This window comes from Centropristis striata, chromosome 8 (genome assembly GCF_030273125.1).
Source record: "Centropristis striata isolate RG_2023a ecotype Rhode Island chromosome 8, C.striata_1.0, whole genome shotgun sequence".
Lineage (NCBI taxonomy): Eukaryota > Metazoa > Chordata > Actinopteri > Perciformes > Serranidae > Centropristis > Centropristis striata.
The window spans coordinates 14,087,293-14,107,866 of NC_081524.1; the positions used below are offsets into that span (position 1 = coordinate 14,087,293).

The 20,574-nt window shown below is 37.0% G+C and overlaps 1 protein-coding gene and 1 long non-coding RNA gene across 3 annotated transcripts in view; one reads left to right on the plus strand and one right to left on the minus strand.

Moving 5' to 3' along the window:
- tmem245 (transmembrane protein 245) overlaps window positions 1–13,458 on the plus strand; it is a 31,232-nt gene extending 17,774 nt beyond the window's left edge. For both annotated transcript variants that reach the window (XM_059338580.1, XM_059338581.1), the window contains 11 exons: window positions 725–829; window positions 3,546–3,628; window positions 3,724–3,814; window positions 3,891–3,989; window positions 5,003–5,134; window positions 5,872–5,994; window positions 7,213–7,358; window positions 8,667–8,767; window positions 8,866–9,040; window positions 9,349–9,543; window positions 10,923–13,458. In XM_059338580.1, the coding sequence (XP_059194563.1) occupies window positions 725–829; window positions 3,546–3,628; window positions 3,724–3,814; window positions 3,891–3,989; window positions 5,003–5,134; window positions 5,872–5,994; window positions 7,213–7,358; window positions 8,667–8,767; window positions 8,866–9,040; window positions 9,349–9,543; window positions 10,923–10,971 (1,299 nt within the window). In that variant the 3' untranslated portion in view covers window positions 10,972–13,458. The remainder of the gene's footprint in view (window positions 1–724; window positions 830–3,545; window positions 3,629–3,723; window positions 3,815–3,890; window positions 3,990–5,002; window positions 5,135–5,871; window positions 5,995–7,212; window positions 7,359–8,666; window positions 8,768–8,865; window positions 9,041–9,348; window positions 9,544–10,922) is intronic.
- A 517-nt stretch (window positions 13,459–13,975) lies between these two features.
- Window positions 13,976–18,994, minus strand: LOC131975820 (uncharacterized). Its single transcript, XR_009394758.1, has 3 exons — window positions 17,804–18,994; window positions 17,645–17,703; window positions 13,976–14,518 (listed from the first exon to the last, which is right to left on the minus strand). It is a non-coding gene; the product is annotated as an uncharacterized LOC131975820 (long non-coding RNA).
- Window positions 18,995–20,574: the final 1,580 nt, after the last annotated feature.

Below are 20,574 nucleotides of genomic sequence, written 5' to 3' on the forward strand. Positions count from 1 at the left end.
AGTATATAAAGCTCTATACATATACATGCATCTGCCCCCTTTAAGTAATAAGATAGAAATAAGAACCAGTTAACTTAATATTCACTATGCATTTCCTTATATCATTTTGGTTCGGAAAAAAAAGGGAGTAGGCTGAAGTATAAAATACTTATCTAGGCCTCTCCCCTGATACTCAACACTTCAAAATAAGAAATTGTATCTTTATATATAGCCACTTAATGTCAAATAAATATGTATTATTATTATTATTATTATTATTATTATTATCATAATATCATTATTATTATCATTATTTATTCTATTCTATGGTTAAAACTTTAACGTTTATTTTGTGCTTAATAGTGTTTGTAGTTTGATATTCTGTACAAATTTGACTATTTTTTGCAATAGCAACAAGCTATGACACTGCAAATCAGGAAGTACTCATTTGAGAACGAATAGACTTTTACTATCGTTCTACTAACAATACATACCAAACAAAAGCTTGGGTCTCAGGAGGTTAAAGTGCTTGCATGTGGATATCCGGACTCACTCAGTCCACTACCTTGCTGTTCTCACGGCCCAGCTTTAGATCCAGAGTGACTCCTCTTCACATGGGAAGGACACAGGTTTCTCCATGTGTCTGATCACTGTATGTTTTCAACATATTCTGGATTGTACTGACTTTGTATCTCCTCCCTGTTTCCCCCTTTTTTTCTTCTGTTTCTGTGTCCTCTCTGTGCAGATGATCGTGTGGTTGGAGCGATCTCTGGATAAAATCATCAGCACCTTCATCATCTTCCTCCTGGTCACAGGGACCCTGCTCATGGCTCTGCTGCTCACTGCTATGGTACGGTTTGTTCCTGTTTGTCACATGTGTCACATAATTAACTGATTTTGCTGTGATTTTTTAAATATATTTTTTTAAGGTTATTTTGTGGGACATTTTCGGCTTTATTTGATATAGTCTAAACGGAATTGTCCAAAAAGTGAAAGTGAGGAGCATTTATGGGTACAAGTCAGGAACCGGCCTACTTTACTTATTTCAAGGGTGCTGCATCCAAAAAAATGGTTCCCAAGCAAAATTTTGAGTTTTTGACCTTCTCTTTTGCATTTCAATATGGCGGCCAAATTGCCCATCTTGCTCAGTTGTTGGACCATTTCCCCAAGTTTTTTTGTGAGTAGGCAATCAAAGATGAGTAAATTAAGGTTCTAGATCTATAGTCTAGAGTCAGAGCAAGGATATAGTGGAGGCTCAGTGTCTTTTTTATGTATATTTATATATATGCAAAATACCAACTTTTAAGGTGAAATTAAGCATTATTTGTATCATTTTTTAAAGCCGACATAAATATTCAATCAATATCACTTTTAAATGTTCCATTTTGGTACTTTTTTTATTTACCTCTGGCAGTTCACCACTTACCTTTGTACCCTTTCAAGCTGTTCATTTGACTTGAACTGCTTGAATTTCAATAAAAAACTGGAAAAATTGGGGTGTTCTAAAACTTTTGACCGGTAGTGTACTCATGCAGGTATGTAGGAAGAACAGCGAGGATGGTTTTATACTGTTGCAGGGACTCAGCCTTAATAGTATGCGCTCTGCCGATGAGTCACCGGGGCCCATTAGCTGTGATTAAATTACAATAAACAATCAAAAACACGCCAAAATAACTACATCATGATGCCGAATTCTGAAGTCAGCCTTTGTCAGGTTTTTCTTCAGAACAACATACAAAATTACTTTAAAAATACTTGTTCTTTGAATACAGTTCAAATCTTTCAGGGCTGCTATGGTGGAGAATCTCAACGCTTTTAGGCTTCAGCAACACAACAACATGCAGATTTCTTGTTTGAGTCAAAAAATGTCAGTGTGTTCAGTAAAAGTACTAATACCACACTGTGAAATTACTTTACTACTAGTAAAAGTCCTGCATTCAAAACCTACTTCAGTAAAAGTACAAAAGTATCCGCATCAAAATGTACTTAAAGTATCAAAAGTGAAAGAACTCATTATGCAGAATGGCCCCACTCAGATTGCTTTATATATTCCAAATATATTGGATTATTATTATTGAGGCTTTTATGTAAGCAACATTTTAATTTGCTAGTTTTAACTACTTAATATAGTGTTATGATGTTTAGTTAAAAAAACTGTCTAATCACTTCCACCACTGAGCATTCTTTAAGTTGCCTGGAGCAAATTACACAAGTCTTAAATCCACTCGCGTCTTCGCATGGACTTTGTATGAAATTGCACCATACAAAAAAATTTGATCATGTTTGGTGTGAACACACCCTTAGAGTGTTCTTTGAGTCAAGCCCCAAAGATACCAGATCCTACAAATCCCATAATGCATCTGGATAGCGTCTTACATTAGGATGGATGACCAAAGCAACGTCCCCCAGTAATTATATAAACGGATTGAAGAAGCCTGTCCTTCTCCGGCTGTCTCTCTTTTCTCAGTTCAGTTTAAGGCTACGTTTACACGAGGACGGTCTGAACAGAAGACCCAAAAGTGGCGTCGCGTCTTCACTTTTTATTCCTCGTTTAGACGAGAGTTTTCGGGAGGAAATCTGCTGCATACGGTGACGCAAAAGTGTGTGAATTGGATTGTATGCAGCCAGACGGCATCACTTAAAGCCATGAGAGCATCTTTGGGCATGCAGAAGTTTTAACGGCACACATTTTCATCAGCTACTCCTTCCACAAAGTTCTCCACCATCACTAGGTCTCCCAGGTCTCGTTCACAGCCGTCTGGCTCCTCCCACCAATCGCTGCATCCAGAATGTGATGGAGGTAATTCCAGATCCTTCTCTGTTCACTAATACTATCTGTACATATCCTGTACATTTGGTGGGAAGACTCCTGTAAGTTTATTAGAGCTGCCAGAGCAGCTTGAAGGTCCCACCATGGAAATAATCCCACGTTTGTTTATTTCCTGTACTGGAGCATGTATGTGAGGTAAACACATACGTGACGTGAGCAGATCAGATCAGAGTTTTGTGTCTTGTCAGTGTAGACGACGCGCTACGGAGGAGAGGATTTAACTTTTCCACTTTGGAGGGTGGTTTCAGATTTTTGCGTTTTTAAGCCCCCAAAACGCCGTCACCGTCTAAACGAAAGGCACTTCCGATAAAATATTTTGTCGTTTTTACCCGCGAGCGTCCTCGTGTAAACGGGGCCCAATTCTGCTCTGTATTGGCAAAGGATGAAACAGTCTCAAGGGAAACATTTGCATATACCGTATGCAAATGTTTCCCCTAAGACAGTTCCATCTCCTGCAACGAGTGCAAATGAGAACTCATTGGTGCACCCTGATTAATAAAACAAACACAGCAGTAAATATTACACACAGCATGTGGTGCAATTTAAAATTTTCAAAACAACAACAGACCATGAAACATGACAAACATGTTATGTATTTATTTTTTAAGAGGACAATATATTTGCAGCTCAAGGTGTTTGAGTCGGTGTTACAGAAAGACAAAGCTCTGCATGTGCATTATTGTACTACATTCTATTTCTCAATGAGTTTTGTCTCAAGTAACTTTTATCTTTCTAGGTTCATCATGAAAGTGTTCACATCATCGACGTAACCAGTAACCTCATCAACGAGACTGTGTCGAACCATCCAGAATGGGCCAAGTACGAGAGTTTCTCTTTTCATTCGTATCTTTCTCTCTTTTGTTTTTAGAGTTTATCATTTTTCACCTTTTTTTTCTTCAATGGTCCCTCTGTAGTTGGCTTCCAGAGGCTCGTGTGGTGCAGAAGGCTCTGAACTCAGCTGCTACTAACGTTTATCAACACGGTAGAGAATGGATAACACAAAAAGTAAGGACGATAACTGTCTATATTTTTTTCATTTATTTCTCTGAAGCAAAAACTGAGTCTTCCTTCTTTTGTGCAGCTCCATAAGATGTTAGGAGACAAGGTGAACCACACAGCTGTGATTGAGAAACAGGTTTTGGAGCTCTGGGACAGGCTGTACCACTCCTGGTTTGTGAAGGTCAGTCCATTGCATTTTGCTTCTCCATGTTGGGGAGACATATGCCCTCTTAACCCATTGACGCCGGGAAAGCATTACCGCATTTCTACCATTGAAACCGGGAGGGCTGTTGCGTCACTCTACCATTAAGGCCGGGACAGCGGATATGTCATTTTGTAGTATTTGTATTTTTTTCCACCTATTTTCGGTCTCTTGGCCAATGAATTGCATCAGAATCATGATCAGAATACATGCGGGAGTGTCGCAATGCAACATGGGACTTTTCCAGAACTTTAAATCATGGAGGAAGACGACTATAGTGGAGGAGCTCAGCAGTAAGTAACGGAAGATGAAAACAGCACAGATGATTTTATTGCTGATTCGACTTTGAACCCTCGGAACCAATCGACCGGCATTTATGGATGAGGAATATGTTTTTAGACGACATATTTTCACCGAAGAACAGACAGATTTGTGGCCATCTGGAGATAATAATATTATTATTGATATATTAATATTAATAATAATAATAATTGATTGTGATGATGATATAAGAAATCATGACTGTTTATGTCTTATATTACTATATATATATTAAATGTATTATTATTATTATTATGATATTATTTTTTTATTACAGCAGGCTAATGAGAACTATGTCTTGTTCTTCCAATGGTCATATCATGTTTGCATCTTGCTAATGGACATGTATTAGTATTATGCATAGGATTTTTATTCAGTCAAATGTAACATTTGCTGAGTTTGTTGATTTTTTAAAAAACTTTATTGAAGGTTTGGACAAATAAACTCAACTTCGTATGAAAGCCACGGGTATAAGCTCACAAAAACTTTTTGAATTTCATTTCTATCTGCTACAGAAGCTGAAAAATCTTCTGTTGAATTTCCAGAAAAACTTCAGGTTTTAGGGGGTTCTTTCAAAATCGCCCAGAGGTTTTACAGGCATTTTTTTTCCAGGCGCTTTAGGCCTTAATGGGTTAAAATACCATACGCTAACTCTTCCATGCATTTTCTAGAACACGACCCACACTGGACGCCTCCGCGGTCAGAAGATGATGGTTCAGAGAGGGAACAGCTGGCTCGGTGAAATCCTGGACTGGAAGGACATCGCCTCCTTTCTGCAGGAAAATATTGAGACTCTGCTGTCTGTAAGTATTAGTGTGTTTAAAGATGATTTGGATATACACTACTGGTCAAAAGTTTTAGAACACACCAACTTTTCCAGAATTTAATTGAAAATAATGCAGTTTAATGTCTCAGTGTACTCTGAAATTAGTGCACATTTGCAACATTTAAAATTCTTTATTGAGCATGATAGTGTTTTGAAAGTAAAAAAAGATTTAAAATCACATTTTATGTTGGACTAAAGGACTAAAAGAAGACACAAAATGACCAAAAAAAGACACAGAATGACTTGCAAAGACATGAAAAGAATTCAAAAATGGACAAAATAGCCCAAGACTCCATAGAGTTAAGTTGTTAACCCATTTCTTGTTCCCTGAAAAAGGCCTACTTGTATAATTCTGAAATGTACATTATTTTTCAGTTTTGGTTAAGCTTACCTTTTTTTATTTACCTCTGGCAGTTCACCACTTACCTTTGTACCCTTTCAAGCTGTTCATTTGACTTGAACTGCTTGAATTTCAATAAAAAAATGGAAAAATTGGTGTGTTCTAAAACTTTTGACCGGTAGTGTATTTTCTCTCAGTCCATCATCTTTTGCGACACACTTCAGAAGTTGGACTAAAGCCTGGGGAGGGCTGCATCCTTTGTTTGTACTTTGCATCAGGTCATAAATCGCTGACATATTTATAACTCTGTGTCTAAAAGGGGAGTGCTGTTTTCCTGTGGGTGATGTGTTTACTGTCAGCTTGTTGTTTTGTAGATCCTGGAGTCTCTGTGGGTGGTAATGAGCAGAAATGTCGGCCTTCTCATCTCCACCACCACCACTCTCCTCACCGTGTTGTTCCACAGCGGCACGGCTCTGCTCAACTTTGTTCTCAGTCTGGTATGAAACCATTTAACACAAAATAACATTGGTTTGGTTCATTACACAACTATTTATGAGTCTTTTCATTTCCTTCAAAACCAGCAATAATTTCAACTGAGGTTAAACCACTTTGCACTCAGAAAAAAATGGTATTTACAAGTTCACATTTGTGGCATTTTTATTCTCTTGAAATGAAGAAAAACAAGGACAAACATTTCAAATGATTTAATATATTTATAAAATATACAGCATATCCATCTTTGATGTTATTTCCATTAATATCCCTGGTGTTGTTGCATAACATATGTTATCTGAGTCTAGATAGTGCAGTTAAACATTTTATTTATCCCTTAGTTATCACTTGGAGATCTAGAAGTTAGAAAGCCTCTGCAGGCTTGTTGGAAAGGAAACATTTGCAACAGATCGTGAAGTTTGATACATCTATAAAGGCCATGAGTATTCTCAGTGGGAGAAGATCAGATATTCAGTGAAAGGTAACTCTGATAAATTCTATAACAAGTGGCTTCCCTTTTTAAATTTCTTTCACTCTCTTCACTCTATACCTACTGATTGATGGACCCCCACCTCCTCTCTTTGTTTCTCTTCTTATTCTTATACTTATTTATTTATTTGTTGTTGTTTTTTTTTTTGTTTTTTTTGTTTTTTCTTCTTCTTTGGGCTTCCCTTGTATTTTGTCTACACCCTGTAGCTAAAAAACTTATTTACTTATTACATACAAGAATCCTCAGTTACTTATTTATTTATTATTATTATTATTATTTATTTATTTTCACCTTATTTTTTTACTTTTTTAAAATTATTATTATTTTTTGATTTACACATTGTTTGTTAGTCACCCAATCATGTTCCTATTGGGCCATAAATATAAAATAAGAAAACATCCTAGGAGGCAGACCGTATGTCTTGCTCTTCATTCTTCATGATGCACAGTATTTCTATTGTATCGATATGTTTATATTTTCAATTGTGATGCGGATTTGATGTGATACTCCATGTAATTATAACATTGGTTCCTGTTCTAATGTGCCTTACCTCCTAATAAAAATATTAAGAAAAAAAAAAAGTATTCTCAGTGCCACATACTTCAGTGGTTAGGGAGAGGGTCCACATGTGCAAGAAGACAATGTTCCCTAATGTGAATAATCTGAATTAGTAGTTTAGTTTACCCCCAGCAAATTTGCAAATTTGTTTGTGCTGTTTCTTATTTATATGCAGGTGATTTTCCTGACCACTCTCTTCTACCTGCTGAGCTCCAGCGGTGAATACTATAAACCTGTCAAATGGGTGATCAACCTGACCCCCCTCTCCCAGCCCGGACCTTCCTCAAATATCATCGGCCAGTCTGTCGAGGAGGCCATCAGGTAGTCGCACACACAGGTTTCCTGGTTAATGGTACAGGTTGGCGTGCAATACAACAAAAGTTTTTAGAAACACTGTCTATTCTTTTCAACCTGTTTTCATCAAATGCCTTAAAGAGAACAGTTATTTATCGTGCTATCAGTTATTGGAATAATTGCCCACTGAATATACGTGAACTGAATAGTAAAGTATCTTTTAATTATTACTTGAGAATGCACTATTTAAATTTGTGAGTAGTGAATTAACATATTTACTGTATGAAAGTGAGAATTAATGTAATAGATATGAATGTAATGACTTATTCGGAATGATTTCTGATGATGTATATAATAATGTCTACAATGTTTAATTGTTAAGTGATTTTTGTTTTGTCTTGTGGACCCCAGGAAGACTAGCTCCTCCCACTTTTGGTGACAGCTAATGGGGATCTTTTTAACAATAACAATAAACACAAAAACCATTAAACCATTGAAGCCTGGAAAGCAGATACGTCGTTTTGTAGTATTTGTATAAGCTCTCAAATACTTTTTGAATTTCATTTCTATCTGCTACAGAGGCTGAAAAATCTATTATTTAGTACAGGGGTGGGCAACCTGAGGCTCCAGAGCCACATGAGGCTCTTCAGGTCATCTGCAGTGGCTCCCTGTGTCTGTGATAAAATAATGATACAAAATGAATACTGATTTCTTTACATTTTTATTTTTATTTATCAGTCGGCCATTGGAATTTGTATTCTTCAATTGTAAAAATGTGCAGCTAATATGTAGCATGGCATTAAAAAGTCAACTAAAATCTGCATCATAGCTTATGAAACTTGTGAAAGTCTAGTCTTAACCTCTAAATTTTGTCAACTTCGAGTCTAGTTTTGAGTTTTTCTAGTTAGACGAGCTTTCGATTCCAAATTTCCTGAGATATTTTTTCGGTGTCCAGCCTCTTATTTGCACTTTGGCCTTCGCTGCATTCTTCATATTAATAAATGCTCATTATGGCATATTAGTCATGTTATTAGGCTCATTTAGACTTAATTAGGCAGTTTTATCTTTAATGTTAGGCTCAAAATAAGTTTTGCGGCTCCATTCCGACATTTTTTCTCTTTTTTGGCCAACAATGGCTCTTTTTTAGTAAAAGTTGCCGACCCCTGATTTAGTAGAAGCGTTGACACTTCTGTTGAATTTCCAGAAAAACTTCAGGTGTTAGGGGCTTATTTTAAAATCGCCCAGAGGTTTTACAGGCGTTTTAGGCGTCAATGGGTTAAAGCAGTCTAAACATGAATCTAGAGAGGATTATTTTTTACCGTGTTTGTTTTGCAGAGGAGTGTTTGACGCCTCTCTGAAAATGGCGGGCTTCTACGGCCTCTACACTTGGCTCACTCACACCATCTTTGGCATCAGCATCGTCTTCATTCCTTCTGGTGAGTCAGCGTGTTTGCAGCAGATTGTGCCGTCACTATATCTGCACCTCAGTGTTTTCTCACTCTGTGAATCCCTCTCTCTCTCTCTTGGCTTGAAGCTCTGGCTGCCATCCTGGGTGCGGTGCCGTTCCTGGGGACGTACTGGGCGGCGGTGCCGGCGGTGTGCGACCTGTGGCTGGTGCAGGGCGAAGGCGTCAAGGCCCTGCTGCTGCTCATCTGCCACCTGCTCCCAACATATTTTGTAGATACAGCTATCTACTCTGACATATCAGGGTATGTTCGTACGTGTGACACCAGCTTGTGTTTGTGTTATTTGAGCGTCTAGTAAGCAAAGGGTGGTTACTTTGAGGAATCTAAAATACAAGACATGTTTTCAGTTATTTCACACTTTTTTTGTTAAGTACATAATTCCATATGTGTTCATTCATAGTTTTGATGAATCTACAATGTCAATAGTCATGAAAATAAAGAAAACGCATTGAATGAGAAGGTGTGTCCAAACTTTTGGCCTGTACTGTATATATGAGGTCAAAAAATGTTCAAGGCATTTCTTTGTGTTCATCTGTTTTCTTGTGTCTCAGGGGTGGACACCCGTACCTGACCGGTCTGGCGGTGGCAGGTGGAGCGTACTATCTGGGTCTGGAGGGCGCCATCATCGGGCCCATCCTGCTCTGCATCCTGGTTGTTGCAGCCAACATCTACAGCGCCATGCTGATGAGCCCCAGCTCTGCGGCGCCGACACCGGTGCAGTCCAGCTGGCCGCTCCATCCAATCAGGTAGATATGGTGACATTATTTATATGCATGCTCCTAAAACCACTTGATACAATTTATCATTCTGTTATTAGATTTATAACTGGCGATGGGTTCATGACCCATCACTGCATCTCTATCACAATGTAGGTTGGACTTCCCTGGCTCTAAGAAGGGAGCAACACTGTATATTGTTTATTTATAAGGCACTACTGAAAAAACTACCATTCTACTTATCGAGCCTAGTGAGCTTCAGATCTTTTAACTTTCCAACTCGTTCATATAACCCACTGGCTCTTAGATATAATAATATAATATCATATAACCCTCTGGCTCTAAATATCCCTGCTGTTAAAACAGAGGTTGGGAAATTCACTTTTGTTTATTTCGCTCCTTTTAAATGGAATAATTTACTGTCACAGCTTCAGTTGGATACACTGATTCCTTTTAATCATTTTAAAGACATTCTTATTAATCTTATGATTTCTGAATGTGTATGTGCTCATTGAATTGATTGTGCTTCTGTTGAGTATATATTATTATGGATATGTAGTGTAATGTGTTAAATTGTATTTGTCAAGTCAAGTCAGATTTATTTATATAGTGCATTTACAGACGGCTGAGCCGCACCAAAGTGCTTCACATAAAAGTGCAAGAAAGTGCAATAAAATACAGAATTGACAAAATTGACAAAGGTAACAAAGAAAACAAAAAACAAAACAAAATTTAATTTAAAATAAATTAAAAGAAGATGGGATATTTTTTTTAAAGCACTGTGGGATTACTAGGGGACACTATTCCCTAGCACTTGCCAGAGGAAAAAAAAACTTGGTAACACTTTCTATGAAGACTACATCTATAGTGCATTATGAGCGTATTCATAGTGAATTATAATGCTCATTATAATCAATCATAATGCATTATGACTGCATTCATAAACACATATAAAGCTTCATGATGCACTATATCAACAGTTATAAATATAGCTTATAATGACTTATAAATCCAAGTGTCTTATGAGTGCTCTTGACTGGTTATAAACTACAGGCTGACTGATGAGGCTTATAATACATTACAACTACTCATACCCCTCAATACACACACCTCAACAATCAATTGTTATAAGGACTCATAGGATGACATAAGTATAAATAAATGATCAATGTATGCTTTAAGTAAAGTGAGGTTCATATAGACGCATCTATAATGCAGTATAGCTAATCATGATGTTTCATGAAGGATTTGTGCTGTAATCAGGGCGCCATTGGAAATGAGAGCTTGCTCTCAATTGGCCCTCCCTGAATAAATAAAGGTGAAATGAAATACGGGATCTGAAACACACTCAAAGAGCTGAGCTCTCTTCAGAGAAATGACACCATGCCTTTATTGCTTGTTTCTCTCAGGACCTTCGCAGACTCGACCCCCTCTGTCCCGAAGAAGACCAGTGAGTGAGAGCGAGAGGGCGTGTCCCTGTGGACCATCACCCTCAGGGGGCGGCGCTCCCCTCCCTGAAGCTCCTCCCTACGCCGCGCGGCTCCGCCTCGACTGAGAAGAGATGCCGGCGTAGCAGCTGGTCACCCATGATGCCGTTTGTTTACTGGAGCTGTTTCTGTGAACACCATGGCAACAATTCAAGACCCTAAAATTACAGATGCAAGCGTTTAACCAGATCCCTAACGTGGACCAATGACATCACATTGGGCATTACGAATATGAATGACGGAGACGTTGATGCTAATCACATCATCTCTCACAACGCCAGTGCCTAAATTGATTTAGTAAATTACCGTGCGGTTTGTGGTGAATCGTAACGTGACCTGTTTTATCTACAAAGCCCCTAGTTTCCACCCTGCACACCCTGACTGTGCTTTAAGCTACAGGATGTGGTTGTGTGGTATTTGTGCTCCCTACCTCTCTCCTCATGGAGGCTCAAGCTGAGCTCACACCTGGCACAAGAGAAGGAGTTGTTGACTGTTCTTTAGTTTAACTTCATGTTTCATTCACGTTTCAGTGATAGAAGCTGTGAGTTTGCAACAGTGGATCTCCTCTTTGAAAAAGATTCATACTCCAGGGCCTGTTTCATACAGCAGGCTTTGTTTAGTTTGACTAATTTTCAGTTAATTCGGTTCCATAAAAGCAAATAACCTAACGCGCCAGGGTCACACACTTCCAGAAACGACCTGGGAGGTGACTGGATGAACCGCCTGTCTATCACAGGCTGCTGGAGCCAGTTTGGAGAAGAGCTAAAACATCTTTTCCAGTGAGGAAAAAACCTTCAGTGCTATTCTTTGCACAATGAATAAACACTCTCTGGTAGCTGCCGATAGATCCTCACAGGATGTTGATACACAGAGGCGTCATCTGAAGCCTGACATGATGCATTTATTTGATAACCGATCCTGTGATTCCTGCATAATCTTGCAAGCTGCTGTGCAAGGTTATAAAGCATATTCAACATACACTACTGGTCAAAAGTTTTAGAACACTCCAACTTTTCCAGAATTTTAATGAAATGATGCAGTTTAATGTCTCAGTGTACTCTGAAATTAATGCATATAACAAATAAACAACTGAAGTTAAAAAATAAATCATAGAATCAATTTAGAAAGGAAAATGTATTCTAAACTGTTGACTCATGGAAGTAGCACCTTAACAGAAAGTTCTTCCCAACTCTGTTGCAGAAGTTCCCTTAAATGTGGAGCAACTTGTAGGTTGTAAGTGATCAAGAAAAGTTGGGACACCTGTAGGAATTGGTAGCAACTTAGCAACTTTCAAGGCTTGATCAACCTCCGTTGCTGCAGAACTGCTTTAAGTTGTTAACCCATTTCTTGTTCCCTGAAAAAGGCCTTTTTCTATAATTCTGAAATGTACATTATTTTTCAGTTTTGGTTAAACTTACCTTTTTTTATTTACCTCTGGCAGTTCACCACTTACCTTTGTACCATTTCAAGCTGTTCATTTGACTTGAACTGCTTGAATTTCAATAAAAAACTGGAAATATTGTGGTGTTCTAAAACTTTTGACCAGTAGTGTAGTTTAAGCTCAGTTACGATGGCAACTTGTGCTGAAAAGCTAGTTGATTTTGCTTAACGGAGCCAAGTCAGATTCAAAGAGTCAGACTCACTGAAACAAGCCTTGTGTATTTGGAAAACGTCCTTTCTGAAACAGGCCCCGGCAGGCTGTGTGACCACTGTTTCACTTTTTCAGTTGAAGTTGTGTTCGGTTGAGTCACACCAACTGTTTCATCTTATTTTTTTGATGGTAACTACTTTAGTGGATCAGATGAGACTTCCTGCCTTCAGGGAGTCTGGTCTGAATCAGAGACCAGAGGAATACTGAGGACGTCTGTTTTTACAATATTAATTTATTTCAAGCTTAACTTTTTTTGTTGTTGTTTTTTTACACACTGTGAGTGCATGTACACACAAAACAAGCTTTTCATTTTTAACACACTTAGCTGATCTGTCCGTATGGATGCATGTTTACACTCAGGATAACTGGATATTGACCAGTTCGACTGAGGACTTTTGTGAGCACTTTCCAGTTTGGTGACTGTTCTCGCCATCACATGGTGTCGTCATAGTTCTGACCTCACACACCTACGATCTGTTAAATGTCTTGATAGTTTCTACTCATCTCATCCACTCCTGCACTTGTCCACTCCGTACTTAAACTACAGTCAGAGCTCTTTTCTGAAAACGATGAAGTAGCTTTAATGAACGAGCTGTACAGATGTTTAGTGTATGTATGTAATGTGAGACGTTGCTACATGGCTACTGTGTTAGCTGTCTGAGAGCTGTGACGTGTTCTGGGTCGGAACAGTTGATCTACTTCACTGTTTATCTAATTCACTGTAGTTTTCATTTGGTACAGTTGCTTGCACTTCTGTTTTTATTACCGGATATGCACTGACACAATAAACATTATGATTTAAACTGCTGTTGCTTTGTGGGGTGCCTTTAATCTAGTTTGCTTTTTGACTGAATTACTTCCATTGTCAATTAGGATTTTCTAATTTATTTTCTGAGTTCTAAAAATCTGTGAAACATTTTATCTGGCCAACCATTCAAAACCTACACAGGCTTTTAAAAATGTTTTGACTTTTTCACAAAAAAATTTGACATGCTATAGTATGACTTTTAAAAAAAAGATTTTTGGGACATTTTAGAATATGGTGGGTTTTTTTGTATTTCGAATGATTATTATTTTTTTATTATTCTCGTACCCAAAGGCATTTTTCACTGCCTGAACATACCCAAAAACTCATGAAACTTTATAAGTCACACATGGCGAAAAATTTTATAATCTATTGTCATCCTGAATTTTCACAGTGTGGTATTAGTACTTTTACTGAAGTAAAGGATCTGAATACTTCTTCCACCACTGTCCTTTTTACTTCTTTACTTTTTTTTTTACTTTTCAGGTCGAGATTTAACATAAAAGTTAGTGACTCACATTATAATATTGCCATAATTAACATACTTTTATTAAGCATTTTTTGAAATTTTTTGACAAACTTCACAGACAGTTTTTTTGACATTCTTAAACATACTATAACTACTACACACTTTATTAAATCTGGATACATACTTGATCATTTTTTAATCAATGTAGAACAGTTTAACTCAATGAAGAATTATAAAAACAGTCAAATATTTCCTTGTACAATTCTCTCTTTTGTCCTTTAGACAAAATAGGACACCACTAAAGATTACAATCGCATGAACGTTTACAATACATAAGTCTAACACAATTCAAGGAGCCGCAGATGCATTAATACTGTCATAGTGGCAAATAAGCAGGAGCCAGGATGGTGTCATCTGTCATTTCCTGCATGTCTTCCCCTTTTTCTCCCCACTATGTATGTCCCACAGTCAATAAAGCCAAAAAACACCTTAAAAAATTAAAAAAACAATTGGATAAGCACTGAGTCAGATGTATGCTGGTCCATGGGCGTCCTGCTGGGCCATCGATCTCGTTAGTCCATGTTGTTGTCCTGCTGGTTAAAGATAAAAAACTAAAAATATTATTAAAAATGTATGATGATGTATCAGTGGTAGTTCTGGTTCTGGTACCAATGTTTGGACAGCACAGCCAAAAGTAAAAAAATGTGTAAAAATGTCCCTTCAGTGAGCAGCCACGCCATCAGAAATGGCCTATCTGTGTGCAGTAGAGCAGTAGTTCTCAACCTTTTTGAGACGCGACCCCCAATTTAACATGCATGTTGTCCGCGACCCCCACTCACTGAACACAATCTCACACGCACAGTTCAGATCACCCAAAAAAATGACCAAAAAAGACACAAAATGACCACAAAATGATCAAAAAAAGACACAAAATGACTAAAAAATAAACAAAATGAACAAAAAAAAAAACAAAATTACCAAAAAAGTCACAAATTGACCACAAAATGATCAAAAAAAGACACAAAATGACATAAAAAGACACAAACTGACCAAAAAAAAGACACAAAATGACCAAAAAAACCCCACAATGACCAATAAAAGACATTAAGTGACCAAAAAGACTTAAACACATTAACACATGAACACTTTAACACAGTGGAGACAGAGCTGACTTCCAAAATGATTTGGCGACCCCCAGAAATCATCTCGCGACCCCAATTGGGGTCCCGACCCCAAGGTTGAGAACCGCTGCCGTAGAGGGTTAAGATGCACCTGTATGCAGGCTGCATGACAGAGCACTTGTTAAGATTTTGAGAACAGGGGGAGAAAATTACCAAAAAAGTCACAAATTGACCACAAAATGATCCAAAAAAGACACAAAATGACCAAAAAACACACAAAATAACCCAAAAAAAGACATTAAGTGACCAAAAAGACTAAAACACATTAACACATGAACACAGTGGAGACAGAGCTGACTTCCAAAATGATTTGGCGACCCCCAGAAATCATCTCGCGACCCCAATTGGGGTCCCGACCCCAAGGTTGAGTATAGCTGCAGTAGAGGAGTGAGCTGCACTGGGCAGCTTCCAGGTGGGATTATGTTCTTTGTGGAAATTAAGCAAAATTCCCTGGAGAAAATAAAAGTTAAAACTTCCTTCTGTGTTTGTGTGAGTGGAGTCAGACGAGTCGTCTGTTCTGTGAATCTTCACAGATTGTCGATGTGTCAGTGAGGCTCTGGACAGATGGACAGAATAAATATCAAATCCATGGAAAGCCACAGTACAGCTGCTGGTAAAGCCAGGCATTTTTTTTTTAACTCAAGTCTGCAGTCCACTATTAAACAGCCACACATAGCATAGAGACTAATAGTTCATAAATAGAGGATATCATTTTTGATTAACTAGAATTAAAGACAATATTTACAACTAAAACAGGTTTCTCTGATCTCTTAACACCAGAAAATGTAGGACACTTAATGTTGAACTGTAGAAACGATGCTACAGAGAGAACAACTACAGGTGCATCTCAATAAATTTGAATATTATAGAATTTAGAAGTTTTTTTATGTCAGAAATTCCAATCAAAAAGCGAAATAACACATTATATAGATCAAATACACAGAACGAAACATTTAATGTCTAAATGTATATAATTTCTTCTAATTATAATGATTATAGCTTAAATGTAATAAAGACCTGTTTTTTGTGTCTCAAAAAAATTAATATTACAAAAGACAATCTTAAAAAGTATGTTAAATATGGAAATGTTGGCCTCTGAAAAGTATGTCCATCTATATGACTCAATACTTGGTTGGAGCTATTTGACTTGAATTGCACTGGAAATGGACTTTTCCATGATATTCTAATGTATTAAGACCTGTATGTGGGCTGCATGACAGTGCACGTGTTAACCCTCTATGGTACGCATTATGATGCCAGTTAGGAAAAAAACATTTGGAGTGTTCTTTGTTTTAAAATAGACCAAATAAACAAAATCTGAAGAAATTTTATAAGTACTCTTTTCTTTATTTGGAAGTTTTTGGGGTTTGTTGCCAGTAGGCAACATTGTAACATAACGGTGCACAAGTGAAAAACGTTTTTAAAATTAATTTTAACACAATTTATTTAATAAACATGTGTAAAAAGATTCAGTAGCTTCAACAGGGTACAATAGATAACATTTTAAATTTAAAACAAACTTTTTTAGTCTAAGTCTACAGTCTAAATGTATGAAACTATCAGAAATGAAGGTTTACTCACCTATCAGTAGGAATATATTTTTTCCAGATGGAAAAGGGCCAGGAAATGATGTTTTGAGTGATTTTTTGTGGCGCAAAATGACAAAGCGGTTCCTTTGGAAAAGTCTGCAAAATAGGGTTTCAATATGGCCTCCTGGAGGTCATGTGACAAATTAAAGCATTGCTATTGGTTCCTTATACTCTTCCCTCTTTTTTGAAGTATTGCATCTCTCAAAAACATTCATTGTAGAAATTTGACAGGCCAAAAATGGGGCAACACCGTACCATAGAGCAGCTATTCTCAACCTTGGGGTCGGGACCCCAATTGGGGTCGCAAGATGATTTCTGGGGGTCAACAAATCATTTTGGAAGTCAGCTCTGTCTCCACTGTGTTAAAGTGTTCATGTGTTAATGTGTTTTAGTCTTTTTGGTCATTTTGTGTCTTTTTTTGTGTCATTTTTTGATCATTTTGTGGTCATTTTGTGTCTTTTTTGGTCATTTTGTTTCCTTTTTTGGTAATTTTGTGTCTTTTTTAGTCATTTTGTGTCTTTTTTTTGTCAATTTGTGTTATTTCTGGTCATTTTGTGTCATTTGGTCTTTTTTTTTTTTTTTTTTAATCATTTTGTGGTCAATTTGTGTCTTTTTTGTTCATTTTGTTTCCTTTTTTTGTTCATTTTGTTTCTTTTTTGGGTGATCTGAACTGTGTGTGTGAGATTGTTTTCAGTGAGTCGGGGTCGCGGACAACATGCATGTTAAATTGGGGGTCGCGACTCAAAAAGGTTGAGAACTACTGCCATAGAGGGTTAAGGTTTTGAGAACAGGGGGAGGATCTATGAAAAATACAAAGTATGTAAAATATCCTAAAGGGGTCCTGTGTAAAGGTCGTTATTTGCAATTTGTTTGATGATGGCCACTTTCTGGCCGGACTATGGTGTATTAAATATAATTTTAATAAAGAATACATTTAACATCATCTTACTTTAGGGCTGGTGCTGGATTTAAAGCATGCCTGTCCGTGGGAATTCACACATTAATGATCTGTAAGAAAGCAAAGATTTTATTGTTAAAAAGACCATTTTCTGCAGTGATTCAATTCACAGAAAAAGAAATGGAGCAGAAAATACTTCATTTTATAAACCTCAGTTGAAGCTCCACATGGATGCTGCTGCTGGTGGTCGTCGTCTCTCAGGTTCAAGCTTCAGCAGTTTAAAATGAGCACTGTGGCGGATAAAACCTGATGGTTCATGTTACAGCTTGTCAAACATTAGAGAAACTCAAACTTCTGAACAAGGAAGGATTAAATCTGTTCTGTCAAAGCAAAAAAAATCATTCAATCAAATAATGTTATCAATTATATGTTGGTTTCAACCTCATTATGCCTAGGTTGTTCTATTTATTTAATTGTGTTGTTATTGTCTCTGTGTGTAATGCTGCTGCTACACTGTAATTTCCCAGCTTGGGATAAATAAAGTCTGTCTATCTATCTATCTATCTATCTATCTATCTATCTATCTATCTATCTATCTATCAATCAATCAATCAATCAATCAATCAATCAATCAATCAATCAATCAATCAATCAATCAATCAATCAATCAATCAATCAATCAATCAATCAATCAATCAATCAATCAATCAATCAATCAATCAATCTATCTATCTATCTATCTATCTATCTATCTATCAATCTATCTATCTATCTATCTATCTATCTATCTATCTATCTATCTATCTATCTATCTATCTATCTATCTATCTATCTATCTATCTATCTATCTATCTATCTATCTATCTATCTATCTATCTATCTATCATTATTCTTACAAAATCCTGCATTTCTACTTAATATTGTCAACATTTGCTACAAATAATGGGCTAAAACACACACTATGACACAGTACCTGCTGTTTATTGTAATTATCTGTTATTACATGACCTACAATTAAAACCCCCAAAAATGCAATTAAGTCCCACTAAACCCAATATAGCTCTAAATTGTGTTAGTGCACCATCAATTAAATATGAAGCTAATTTCACAAACAACGATCAATAAAACAATAAAACGACTAAATAAGATGGACACATAGTTGGGTCATCTATAGCAGTTCCATGACCGTGGAGAGCGAAGGTTGGTTTCTCACTGGATTTGTCATCTATAAGGGTTAAATAAGAAATTGAGCCGGGGTGCCCCTCTCAAAAATGTGGGGAAAATTTTTGAGTGCCCTTAATCCAAAATGGCTAACGTCAGCCAAGCTGGAAATTATCTTTTTAATGGTTTGGACCACAGTACTGCATAATAGATGGTTTCTGAGACTATTTGGGTCAAGAAATTCATAAATGATGTAAATTTATTGATTTGACCTATTTTTGACCCAAATTCATGATGGCCGCCAATTTTTGGCTCTTTAAATGTCCATTTTTCAAAATCGTCATAGAGCCTTAATATTAGGCTCAAATGAAAGCTCTGCTCATACTGAGTTCAGTTATGGATAGTAAAATTACAAGTAGGCTACACAGAAGTCATCAAAGGTCAAAAAGAGGTTGATGAGAAACTAATTTTTGCTGATGTCCTATAGTCTAGCCATAATCCCCATAGGCCCAATAGTAAACCCAGAAATGTTGAGTACCCTAAAGTTTTATTGCAGAAATGTCATCTATAGGCCTAATGGATGGAATTTAACTTGGTTGCTAAAAGTTGCACTTTGGGCAATTTGCATAATTAGCATAATAAGCCAATAAAGTCAAGACACCACAGGTGAATAGGGTAAAATAAATAAATAATAGATATCACCATGAAACTTTCTCAGTTGATTACTTATGTTAAGATGAGAAAAAAAATGTATTGCATGTTTTTCTGTATTTTAATGTTTAATGTTTAATGTAGCATTCCTTAGCAATGACAGTTAGCTCTTAAAGTTATGTACTTACTTGATTCCTATGGTCTATGTCTAGTACCATCAGGTTGAATGCACTTATTGTAAGTCGCTTTGGACAAAAGCGTCTGCTAAATGACATGTAATGTAATGTAATGTTTACATATGCAAATGTTCAAATATGCTCTCATTTGCATACAGACAAAATCAGATCGTTTGATAAAGTCATGCTCAAAATATTTTTTCCAAGAGTAAACATGTATACTTTGGGGTCTGAGTTGAGTCTGAGTTGGACTCAGACTCAAGAACTATATACAAGAACTGCAAACAGCATGCGCACACACACACACACACATGCTGTAAAATAACTATATATAGTATGCATCAGCTGTAGCTGCAGCACATTGAAGGCCTGCAGCAAAGGAAACTACAGCTGCCATGCTGCAAGTCTCAGTTGCACTGACTACTGCAGGTGTGAAGGGGTGAGTTCTGCTTCTGCAACCAATTCACAATACATACAAATAAAGAGCAAGAAGATGATGAGACTGAAGGGAATGAGGACAGAAATGATGAAGATGGTGAAGGCTATTGAGTGGGAATCTGTGGTTGTTGTTAAATATATGTGTGTGTGCGTTTGCATACTATATAGTTATTTTACAGCGTGTGTGTGTGTGTGTGTGTGTGTGTGTGTATGTGTGCGTGCATGTGTGTGTGTGCGTGCATGCTGTTTGCAGTTCTTGTATATAGTTATTGTGTGTGTCTGTGTGCATGCTGTGTAAAGTTCTGTCTTTTGTTGTATATAGTTCTTGTGGGTTTGTGTGTGTGCGCATGCTGTTATATAGTTATTTTGCATATTGTATATAGTTCTTGTATATAGTTCTTGTGTGTGTGTGTGTGTGTGCTGTTATATAGTTATTTTGCATGGGGCACTTCATCTCTTAAGGTTGGTTTTCACCAACTCATACTCAACTCAGACCCCCAAGTATACATGTTTACTCTTTATCAAACGATCTGATTTTGTCTGCATGCAAATGAG